Source organism: Pristiophorus japonicus, chromosome 2 (genome assembly GCF_044704955.1).
Source record: "Pristiophorus japonicus isolate sPriJap1 chromosome 2, sPriJap1.hap1, whole genome shotgun sequence".
NCBI classification, from domain to species: Eukaryota; Metazoa; Chordata; class Chondrichthyes; family Pristiophoridae; genus Pristiophorus; species Pristiophorus japonicus.
This window is the reverse complement of record NC_091978.1, coordinates 371220856-371233621: the sequence shown is the minus strand read 5'-3', so window position 1 is coordinate 371233621 and position 12766 is coordinate 371220856. Positions and strand designations below refer to the sequence as shown.

The window sequence follows — 12766 nt, the reverse complement described above, 5'->3', positions numbered from 1 at the left end:
ATTGGTGATCATTTTCCAACAGTCTATTGACTCTGGATCAGTTCCTGTGGACTGGAGGGTAGCTAATGTAACACAACTTTTAAAAAAAAAAAGGAGGGAGAGAGAAAACGGGTAATTATAGACTGGTTAGTCTGACATCAGTAGTGGGGAAAATGTTGGAATCAATCATTAAAGATGAAATAGCAGCGCATTTGGAAAGCAGTTGACAGCATTGGACCAAGTCAGCATGGATTTATGAAAGGGAAATCATGCTTGATGAATCTTCTTGAATTTTTTGAGGATGTAGAGTGGACAAGGGAGAACCAGTGGATGTGGTGTATTTGGACTTTCAAAAGGCTTTTGACAAGGTCCCGCACAAGAGATTGGTGTGCAAAATCAAAGCGCATGGTATTGGGGGTAATGTACTGACGTGGATAGAGAACTGGTTGGCAGACAGGAATCAGAGAGTCGGGATAAACGGGTCCTTTTCAGAATGGCAGGCAGTGACTATGGAGTGCCGCAGGGCTCAGTGCTGGGATACCAGCTATTTACAATATACATTAATGATTTAGATGAAGGAATTGAGTGTAATATCTCCAAGTTTGCGGATGACACTAAGCTGGGTGGCGGTGTGAGCTGTGAGGAGGACGCTAAGAGGCTGCAGGGTGACTTGGACAGGTTAGGTCAAATGCATGGCAGATGCAGGATAATGTGGATAAATGTGAGGTTATCAATTTTGGGGGCAAAAACACGAAGGCAGAATATTATCTGGATGGCGGCAGATTAGGAAAAGGGGAGGTGCAACGAGACCTGGGTGTCATGGTTCATCAGTCACAGAAAGTGGGCATGTAGGTACAGCAGGCGGTGAAGAAGTTGGCCTTCATAGCTCGGGGATTTGAGTATAGGAGCAGGGAGGTCTTGCTGCAGTTGTACAGGGCCTTGGTGAGGCCTCACCTGGAATATTGTGTTGAGTTTTGATCTCCTAATCTGAGGAAGGACATTCTTGCTATTGAGGGAGTGCAGTGAAGGTTCACCAGACTGATTCCAGGGATGGCTGGGCTGTCATAGGAGGAGAGACTGGATCAACTGGGCCTTTATTCATTGGAGTTTAGAAGAATGAGAGGGGATCCCATAGAAACGTATAAGATTCTGACGGGACTGGACAGGTTAGATGCGGGAAGAATGTTCCCGATGTTGGGGAAGTCCAGAACCAGGGGACACATCTTAGGATAAGGGGTAGGCCATTTAGGACTGAGATGAGGAGAAACTTCTTCACTCAGAGAGTTGTTAACCTGTGGAATTCCCTGCCGCAGAGAGTTGTTGATGCCAGTTCATTGGATATATTCAAGAGGGAGTTAGATATGGCCCTTACGGCTGAAGGGATCAAGGGGTATGGAGAGAAAGCAGGAAAGGGGTACTGAGGGAATTATCAGCCATGATCTTATTGAATGGTGGTGCAGGCTCGAAGGGCCAAATGGCCGACTCCTGCACCTATTTTCTATATAAATGTTAAGGTCCTGGATCATATGCTCAATGCGTCTGCAGAATTTCTCTTTTTAAAAAAATATTAACAAATGTCTTATTGATGTTCATGGCTGCAGTGTTGAATAACAACAACAACTTGCATTTATATGGCGCCCTTAATGAAATAAAATGTCCAAAGGCACTTCACAATTTGATGTTGAGTCACATAAGGAGATATTAGGTCAGGTGATCACGGTCAAAGAGGCCGGATTTAAGGAGCGTCTTACAGGAGGGGAGAGAGGCGGAGAGGTTTAGGGAGGGAGTTCCAGAGCTTGGGGCCCAGGCAACAGAAGGCCCGGCCACCAATGGTGGAACGATTATAATCAGGGATGTTCAGGAGGGCAGAATTAGAGGAGCACAGACATCTCTGAGTGGGGGGGGGGGGGGTTGTGGGGCCGGAGGAGATTACAGAGATAGGGAGGGGCGAGGGCCATGGAGAGATTTGAAAATAAGGATGAGAATTTTAAAATCGAGGCTTTAAAATAAGGAACATTTTCTTCTGTAAATTGCTTTTGAATCGGGTTCTCAGCTTCCAGGTTGGGAGAAAAATATGCATTGTTTGAAAGAGTGGGCAGCTTCCCGGAAATAGTTGCTGTTTGAACATAAATCAATGGAATAAACTGTAATGAGCATGGTTATTAGTGAATACTACGTGCTATGGCATTCATTTGATATGTTCGTTTCAGTTTGGATTTGACCTTTTACGTGCTCTCCAAAAGCTAACGATACCATGTATCGTTTGAATAAACATCGCTGCTAAATCTTCATTAAATGTGCATTGCCTCTTGATTTACTGAACACGTTTATTAGAAGGTGAATATTAGAATGCTCAAAATAAACATTTTTATCATACAAACATATAGCACAAATATTAATAATATAATTTAGTCCAAATTTTGAATCTGTAATTTAGCTCATCACACAAAAGGGAATGGTCCGTATCGCCAACTGCCAAGATAGCTTACCAGCCCCACTAGGTTACTGAACATTCAGAGTTTTTAAATTGTGTGGTGCTAGCGAGGTGTGTGCATGCATGCTTGTATGTGTGTGTGTGTGGGTGTGCATGTGTGTGTTTGTGTGAGATGCATGCATATGTGTGCGTGTGTGGGTGTGCATGTGTGTGTTTGTGCGAGGAGTGTGTGGGTGTGCATGTGTGTGTCCTTGTCCTTGTGCAAATGCATGTGTGTGTTTGTGCGAGGTGCGAGTGTGTGTGAATTGATTGTTTTCATCAACGTTATTGATTAGCACAATAAAAATAAGGAGAGACTGAAGGTTTTTTTTTCTATTAGCAACATTTTCATCTATTTGTGTAATCACTTGTTTCCTAATTGGATCCTTTTATTGTATGCTAATGGCATCACACTGCATTGTTGTCTTGTCCGTGCTGTATGAAAGTCACATGCTCTCTCGAATACTATGACGCTTTTCCCTGTAGGTGCAAAGGACGTGTGAAAACTGTGAAACCGTGTTTGGAGAATATTACTGTGACACATGTCATCTCTTTGATGTAGACAAGAAACAGTACCACTGCCCACCGTGTGGAATTTGCAGGTGAGCATTACCAGTGCCCACTGTAGCATCTGGTTTCAGTACATTTTGTATTTGAACTAACTCGACGAGAGTTAGAGCAGCAAGTGCATTGCTAAGGGAGTTAGATGTGGCCCTTACGGCTAAAGGGATCAAGGGGTATGGAGAGAAAGCAGGAGTGGAGTACTGAAGTTGCATGATCAGCCATGATCATATTGAATGGTGGTGCAGGCTCGAAGGGCCGAATGGCCTATCCTGCACCTAGTTTCTACGTTTCTATGTTTCTATGTTAGTCTGACGAGCTCCTGAACCAGTCTGCTGTCCAAATGGAGCAGCAGCAGAAGTGTTTGAGGACAGATTAGAGATCGGAATTTTGTTCGGTTGTCATATAAGTGAAAGTTGGTTGACGTTATCAAAAGAACCAGAGGGAAGGCGAGGAGAATTTATTTTACGTTGTGATCGGGAACGCGCTGTCTGAAAGGGCGGTGGGAGCAGATTCAATAGTCACTTTCAAAAGGGAATCGGATAAATACTGGATTAAAAAACTTTTGCCGGGCTGTGGGGAAAGGACAGGGGGAGCGGGACTGATTGGATCGCTCTGTCACAGAGCCGGCACAGGCTCGATGGGCCGAATGGCCTCCTCCTGTGCTGTGAGAGGTTTACAAATTTGCCTCATTCCTGTTTAATTTTGGAGTTTGGTTGCCACTTGCAGGCTGGATGAGGTACTGCAAGTGCAGAGCATCAGGGAAACAACTATGAATCTATCCTTGTGCCTGCCCTGCTCCTATATTCCTGGTACTCCCCACCCTTCCTTCAACCACGCCTCTAACCTATTCTTAACCGTTGACGTTGTCTCTGTTTCAGTCACTGGGATAGAAATTCAGGCCCACCCGGAACGGGTCGCAAGGACCGCTGTTGAGCTGTTTTTTCCGTGGCTGTGGATGAGGTGACCTCCTGTGCGAAATTCAGCTCTTTGGCAATTTTTTTTGTTGAGCGGGCCAGAAGTCGGTCACAGTGGGGCCGGGGGGCGGAGTCACTGCCGCTATCCGTCGTTAGCGTGGCGCTGATGACGTCACGACGTGTGTGCGTCACCGCGACTGCCCCCTTCACTTAAAGGGGAGAACCTTCGCCATTTTAAAACTTCGGTCCACTGGGCCACCAGGGAGGGTTTCGGCCGGGCCAGCGGCCAGGTGCCCAAGAGGGGCGGGGGGGTGGGGGGCGGTGACAAGCTGCCTGTTGGTGGCCCGGCCGAACCCAGGGGCATAATTGTCGACCCGACCTGGCAGTCGGCCGTTTAAAAAAAAAAAAACATGGCTGCCATGGCAGTGCGCCCTCCCCTTGAATGAGCGGCGCGCACACTGCAACGCAGCGCACCGACAGAAAAATCTGTCGGGGGGGGCACCGCGCGGCGAGAGGAAGATTTCTGCTGGTGAATTTAGGTGAAGGTGTGGGAGATTGGCGATGCGCGCTTTGACGACGCACTGAGGAGGGGTTGGTAGCGGCGGGGCAGAAGTGGGGACCACCGGGGAAACCCCCGGGGTGACTCTCGCTGGGCGGCGGCCGCCACCCTCCGCCTTTTCGGGGGGCTGAATTTCGGCCCCCCTGACTCTCGTCGATCACTTCACAGCTCTCTGTACGAGAAGGTTCTAACTCGGAGCGGGAATCTTTCACAGCGCATATGTCTGGTTGCAGAACCCTCAGTGACGGAAAATATCAAAACACTGAGCCCTGACCGAATTTTAAATTTAAACCTTTTCTTTTAAGTGTTTATCCCGGACAATATACGAAAAGTGATTTTCAGATGGCGGTATTTTCTGCAAACTCGTAGTCTGTTTTGGATCATGCTGAAGAAGCCAGGCAGTGTCCTCAATTTCAAATTCAGCAAACTGAAGGTTGCTTGTTCTTTGTGACCGACTGCAGAATTCAGTCTGCACTTAAAACTTGCTGATTTCATTGTGTCACCAGGTCAGCTACTGACGTAGTGAAGTGTGTCATGCTTTGAAAGATCGTTGCTGAATAATGTTTCTCATTAAATCCTCATTTAATTAACTCATTTTGGATGCTGTTCAAAGTTAAGTTTTACCCAAGATAGTTTTTTATTACAGTAAATCTTCCCTTTCGACTAAAGCAAAATACTGCAGATGCTGCAAATCATAGAGAATTATAGGAAGGAAAGACCTGCATTTCTATAGCATTTCTATATACTTCTGATGGGACGGGACAGGTTAGATGTAGGAAGAATGTTCCCGATGTTGGGGAAGTCCAGAACCAGGGGTCACAGTCTTAAGGATAAGGGGTAAGCCATTTAGGACCGAGATGAGGAGAAACTTCTTCACTCAGAGAATTGTGAACCTGTGGATTTCTCTACCACAGAAAGTTGTTGAGGCCAGTTCGTTAGATATATTCAAAGGGAAGTTAGATGTGGCACTTACAGCTAAAGGGATTAAGGGGTATGGAGAGAAAGCAGGAATGGGGTACTGAAGTTGCAAAAATGATCAGCCATGATCATATTAGAAACATAGAAAATAGGTGCAGGACCTTCTAGCCTGCACCACCATTCAATGAGTTCATGGCTGAACATGCAACTTTAGTACCCCATTCCTGCTTTCTCGCCAAAACCCTTGAACCCCCTAGTAGTAAGGACTACATCTAACTCCTTTTTGAATATATTTAGTGAATTGGCCTCAACAACTTTCTGTGGTAGAGAATTCCACAGGTTAACAACTCTCTGAGTGAAGAAGTTTCTCCTCATCTCGGTCCTAAATGGCTTACCCCTTATCCTTAGACTGTGACCCCTGGTTCTGGACTTCCCCAACATTGGGAACATTCTTCCTGCTTCTAACCTGTCTAAACCCGTCAGAATTTTAAACATTTCTATGCGATCCCCTCTCATTCTTCTGAACTCCAGTGAATACAAGCCCAGTTGACCCAGTCTTTCTTGATATGTCAGTCCCACCATCCCGGGAATCAGTCTGGTGAACCTTCGCTGCACTCCCTCAATAGCAAAACGTCCTTCCTCAAGTTAGGAGACCAAAACTGTACACTCCAGGTGTGGCCTCACCAAGGCCCTGTACAACTGTAGAAACACCTCCCTGCCCCTGTACTCAAATCCCCTCGCTATGAAGGCCAACATGCCATTTGCTTTCTTAACCGCCTGCTGTACCTGCATGCCAACCTTCAATGACTGATGTACCATGACACCCAGGTCTCATTGCACCTCCCCTTTTCCTAATCTGTCACCATTCAGATAATAGTCTGTCTCTCTGTTTTTACCACCAAAGTGGATAACCTCACATTTATCCACATTATACTTCATCTGCCATGCATTTGCCCACTCACCTAATCTATCCAAGTCACTCTGCAGCCTCTTAGCATCCTCCTCGCAGCTCACACTGCCACCCATATTGAATGGTGGTGCAGGCTCGAAGGGCCAAATGGCCTACTCCTGCACCTATTTTCTATGTTTCACAACCATCCTAAAGTGCTTTACAGCCAATGAAGTACTTTTTGAAGTGTCTTCACTGTTGTAATGTAAGAAACGCGACAGCCAATTTGTGCACAGTAAGCTCCCACAAACAGCAATGTGATAATGAGCAGATAATCTGTTTTGTTATGTAGACAGGTGCAGTTCCATCACATTCTGGTGCTATTAAAAGGGATCCATGCAATGGGACAAACATGTTCTTGGAGGGAGTGGTGGTTACCAATTATAGCAAATTAATCAAGTCTTTGTATTAAATTAATTAATTCTGTTTTTTTAAATAGATATATTTTTTTAATTTTCCTAACAGGATTGGACCAAAAGATAATTTTTTCCACTGTGTGAAATGTAACCTGTGCCTAGCAACTCATCTCCGTGGCAACCACAAGGTAAGTTGGCCCTGATATGTACTAGGATAAGAACATAAGGATTAGGAGCAGGAGTCGGCCATTTGGCCCCTCGAGCCTGCTCCGCCATTCAATGAGATCACGGCTGATCTTCGACCTCAACTCCACTTTCCCACCCGATCCCCATATCTCTCGATTCCCTTAATATCCAAAAATCTATCGATCCCGGCCTTGAATATACTCAACGACTGAGCCTCCACAGCCCTCTGGGGCAGAGAATTTCAAAGATTCACCACCCTCTGAGTGAAGAAATTCCTCCTCATCTCAGTCCTAAATGGCCGACCCCTTATCCTGAGACTGTGACCCCTGGTTCTAGACTCCCCAGCCCGGGGGAAACATCCTCCCTGCTTCTACCCTGTCGAGCCCTGTAAGAATTGTGTATGTTTCAATGAGATCACCTCTCATTCTTCTAAACTCGAGAGAATATCGGCCTAGTCTGCTCAATCTCATCGGGGCTTCGCAGTGGGTCGCTTATCTTTTATCTTGTGAGTGTGGGTGGAGAGAAAAAGACCGAATGTATCGGCGTGCTGCTGGAGTGCTCGACCTTGTTGGCCGTGCACTGAGCCGATGCTGGCTACCCAGACCGCACGCACCCCTGGCTAAACAGGAGAGCAGAGGCACACGCGTCTTTAAGGTAGTAAAACGTCCCAAGGCACTTCACAACCGTGTTACAGACAAACAGATCAATTTGACACCATTCGACACCACAGAAAAAATTAAGGCAGATGACCAAAAGCTTGGTAGGTTTTAACGAGCGTCTTAAAGGAGGAAAGAGAGGCGCAGAGGTTTAGGGAGGGAGTTCCAGAGCTTAGGGCCCAGGCAGCTGGAGGCACGGCCACCGATAGTTGAGCAGTTATAATGAGGGATGTTCAAGAGGCCAGAATTTGAGGAGCGCAGACATCTCGTGGGGTTGTGAGGCTGACAAAGATTACAAAGATAGGGGGGGGGGGCAAGTCCATGGAGTGATTTGTAAGCAAGGATGAGAATTTTGAAATCGAGGCGTTGTTTAACTGGGAGCCAGTGTAGGTCAGCGAGCACAGTGGGTGATGAGTGAGCGGGACTCGGTGTGAGTTAGGACACGGGGCAGCGAGCACAGGGGGTGATGGGTGAGCGGGACTCGGTGCGAGTTAGGACACGGTGCAGCGAGCACAGGGGGTGATGGGTGAGCGGGACTCGGTGCGAGTTAGGACACGGGGGCAGCGAGCACAGGGGGTGATGGGTGAGCGGGACTCGGTGCGAGTTAGGACACGGGGCAGCGAGCACAGGGGGTGATGGGTGAGCGGGACACGGTGCGAGTTAGGACACGGGGCAGCGAGCACAGGGGGTGATGGGTGAGCGGGACTTGGTGCGAGTTAGGACACGGCGCAGCGAGCACAGGGGGTGATGGGTGAGCGGGACTCGGTGCGAGTTAGGACACGGGGCAGCGAGCACAGGGGGTGATGGGTGAGCAGGACTCGGTGCGAGTTAGGACACGGGCTGCAGAGTTTTGGATGACTTCAAGTTTACGTAGTGTGGGATATGGAAAGCCGGCCAGGAGTGAGTTGGAGTAGTCATGTCTAGAGGTTGAAATTTGGTTGAAAGTGTAATGTGTTTGCTTCATGGGTTTTATGAATTCATAGCAACACATTGCTATTAAGAACCAGTTGATTTATTAGCAAAGGTTTAACAATCACACTACATGTTACCACTTCATCCACCCGGCTCACAGCCACATACCTCATCGTGGATGACCCAGACCCAACTGGCTGGGGTTTTATTGAGTCTTGTGAGCATCACGTGACCTGGCTAAGCCACTCACAATGCAACAACTCTGCAACTATTTTAAATTAACAGATAAAGCCGAGTGCCCCCTTATTAAAGGGGCACTAGAACCCACAAAATTACCAAATAAAACTTTAAGGGGAACCTTAACCAATCGCAACAGCTCTACAAACCTGCCAGCATACTCACAGGTGCATACATTACAGAAAGCAAATCTCCCAGATTGCTATAAATAGCCGACAATTCAATGGAACGTTTAAGGGGAAGCTGGAGAAAAGAATAGAAGGATATAGGGTGAGATAAAGTAGGGACTTGTGCCGAGGTTAAACACTAGCACAGACCATTTGGGCCGAATGGCCTGTTTGTGTGTCGTGCATTGTGTGTAAATCACTGGCAGCGACTTCACTGCATGTTCCTTTTGGGGCAGCACCTTTTTAAGAACATAAGAAATAGGAGCAGGAGTCGGCCATTTGGCCTCTCGAGGCTGCTCCGCCATTTAATGCGATCATGGCTGATCCGATCATGGACTCAGCTCCACTTCCCTGCCCATGCCCCTTATCCCCTTATCCCCTTATCGTTTAAGAAACTGTCCATCTTTGTCTTAAATTTATTCAATGTCCCAGCTTCCACAGCTCTCTGAGGCAGAGAATTCCACAGATTTACAACCCTCTGAGAGAAGAAATTCCTCCTCATCTCAGTTTTAAATGGGCGGCCCCTTATTCTAAGATTACGCCCCCTAGTTCTAGTCTCCCCCATCAGTGAAAACATCCTCTCTGCATCCATCTTGTCAAGCCCCCTCATAATCTTATACGTTTCGATAAGATCACCTCTCATTCTTCTGAATTCCAATGAGTAGAGGCTCAACCTCCTCAACCTTTCCTCATGTCAACCCCTCATCCCCAGAATCAACCGAGTGAACCTTCTCTGAACTGCTTCCAAAGCAAGTATATCCTTTCATAAATATGGAAACCAAAACTGCACGCAGTATTCCAGGTGTGGCCTCACCAATACCTATATAGCTGTAGCAAGACTTCCCTGCTTTTATACTCCATCCCCTTTGCAATAAAGGCCAAGATTCTTGCTGTACCTGCATACTATCCTTTTGTGTTTCATGCACAAGTACCCCCAGGTACTGCTGTACTGCAGCACTTTGCAATCTTTCTCCATTTAAATAATAACTTGCTCTTTGATTTTTTTTCTGCCAAAGTGCATGACCTCACACTTTCCAACATTATACTCCATCTGTCAAATTTTTGCCCACTCACTTAGCCTGTCTATGTCCTTTTGCAGATTTTTTGTGTCCTTTTGCAGATTTTTTGTGTCCTCCTCACACATTGCTTTTCCTCCCATCTTTGTATCATCAGCAAACTTGGCTACGTTACACTCGGTCCCTTCTTCCAAATATAGATTGTAAATGTTTACACTTAAAAACAAACTGGACACCTCATCTGCACGACAAATCTTTCCTGGTTAAAAGCTGAACCAAATAAATACTACAATGACTTGCTGATTGTATAATGAGCACATTCGATTAGCCCTGGCTGTGATAGTGTGTAAACTCTACATGGGCCCAACTGGACTATCCTCTAAAGAATTGACTAATAATTATTATTATCGTTCAGCAATTCATTATTTTGACGCGTTGATTGAATTCTATCTGAGGGCAGATATTTGCTCTCTTTTATCCGTCCCTGGGATGTGGGTGTCGCTGGCAAGGCCGGCATTTATTGCCCATCCCTAATTGCCCCTTGAGAAGGTGGTGGTGAGCCGCCTTCTTGAACCGCTGCAGTCCGTGTGGTGAAGGTGCTCCCACAGTGCTGTTAGGGAGGGAGTTCCAGGATTGTGACCCAGCGACGATGAAGGAACGGCCGATATATTTCCAAGTCAGGATGGTGTGTGACTGGGAGGGGAACGTGGAGGTGGTGGTGTTCCCATGCGCCTGCTGCCCTTGTCCTTCTAGGTGGTAGAGGTCGCGGGTTTGGGAGGTGCTGCTGAAGAAGCCTTGGCGAGTTGCTGCAGTGCATCTTGTAGATGGTGCACACTGCAGCCAGGGGGCGCCGGTGGTGGAGGGAGTGAATGTTGAAGGTGGTGGATGGGGGGCCGATCAAGCGGCTGCTTTGTCCTGGATGGTGTCGAGCTTCTCGAGTGTTGGAGCTGCAACTCATCCAGGCAAGTGGGGAGTGTTCCATCACACTCCTGACTTGTGCCTTGTAGATGGTGGAAAGGGAGTCAGTACCTACAGTATCAGAATTTAAAGATGTGAATTTACAGCAATGTCATTCAAGCTGTAACAACCACAACCTACATCCTCCTTTCTCAAATTGATATATGTAGCACAAGGTTATAATAATTTCCTTGCGCGGTTCTCCATTTTATAATATGGTACAATATCCTATTAACTGCGTGTCAGCTTAGATTTCGTGCTGAAGTCTCTGGAGTGGGGCTTGAACCCACAGCCTTCTGACTCGAGCGAGAGTGCTGACGTGTAGATAAGAGCTGGTATCGTGCAGAATATGGCTTTTGTACAAAAGCGAAATTCTGCAGATGCTGGAGATCTGAAATAAAAGCAGACAATGCTGGAAATGCCCAGCAGGTCGGGCAGAGTTAATATTTCAGGTCGATGACCCTTCGTCAGAACTGGAACAAGTTAGAGATGTAACAGGTTTTAAGCAAGTGCAGAGGCAGGGAAAGGGGGGAAACATAGAAACATAGAAAATAGGTGCAGGAGTAGGCCATTCGGCCCTTCAAGCCTGCACCACCATTCAATATGATCATGGCTGATCAGTACCCCAGTCCTACTTTCTCTCCATACCCCTTGATCCCTTTGTTGTAAGGGTCACATCTAACTCCCTTTTGAATATATCCAACGAACTGGCCTCAACAACTTTCTGTGGTAGAGAATTCCACAGGTTCACCACTCTCTGGGTGAAGAAGTTTCTCCTCATCTCGGTCCTAAATGGCTTACCCCTTATCCTCAGACTGTGACCCCTGGTTCTGGACTTCCCCAACATTGGGGAGGGAAGAACAAAAGGGAAGGTCTGTGATAGGGTGGGAGGCAGGAGAGATTAGAGAGACAAAAGGGATGATGGTGCGAGGCGAAAGGTGATGGGACAAGCAAAGAAACAAAGGATGGGTCTGGACGTTTGTACACTGATACTGAGAGGATAACTCTGGCAATTAATTGTTCTTTGAAGCTGCTGTTGCTGGAGCTGATCACTTCAAAACGCATTTAATCCTCATTTTTGACAGGAAGTCGGGAAGGAAGCAAAAAGGTGTAGATTCCAAAGGAATAAATGGTCAACCTGTCAATGTGATGCTGCATTTACAACAACAACTTGTATTTATATAGCACCTTTAACATAGTGAAATGTCCCAAGTCGCTTCACAGGAGTATTATGAGATGAAAAATTTGACACTGAGCCGCATAAGTAGAAATTAGCGCAGGTGACCAAAAGCTTGATCAAAGAGGTATGCTTTAAGGAGCGTCTTGAAGGGGGAAAGAGATGGAGAGAGGCGGAGAAGTTTATGGAGGGAGTTCCAGAGCTTGGGGCGCAGGCAACAGAAGGCACGGCCACCGATGGTGGAGCGATTATAATCAGGGATGTTCAGGAGGGCAGAATTAGAGGAGCGCAGACATCTCGGGGGGGTTGTGGGGCTGGAGGAGATTACAGAGATGGGGAGGGGCGAGGCAACGGAGAGATCTGAAAATAAGGATGAGAATTTTGAAATCGAGGCGTTGCTTAACCGGGAGCCAATGTAGGTCGGCGAGCACAGGGGGTGATGGGTGAGCGGGACTTGGTGCGAGTTAGGACACGGGTCAGCCGAGTTTTGGATCACCTCTAGATTACGCATGGTAGAATGTGGGAGGCCGGCCAGGAGTGTGCTGGAATAGTCAAGTCAGAAGGTAACAAAGGCATGGATGAGGGCTTCAGCAGCAGAATACCCCTTATTTATGGTCAAAACCCTCCCATTCGAGCTTACGCCATCCACCCTATCTACACCCTTCCGGTCCCTCCCCTGACTAGCAGACCAGAGCTTGCAACAATGATCCAGCACACTTGGATTTTGGGATGAAACTTAAAATGCT

General features: G+C 47.0%; 1 protein-coding gene across 1 annotated transcript in view; it reads left to right on the top strand.

Moving 5' to 3' along the window:
* Positions 1-12766, top strand: part of rchy1 (ring finger and CHY zinc finger domain containing 1) — a 58982-nt gene that overhangs the window by 26495 nt on the left and 19721 nt on the right. Inside the window, exons 3-4 of the mRNA XM_070873121.1 lie at positions 2939-3054; positions 6822-6900. Coding sequence (XP_070729222.1) covers positions 2939-3054; positions 6822-6900 — 195 coding nt within the window. The remainder of the gene's footprint in view (positions 1-2938; positions 3055-6821; positions 6901-12766) is intronic.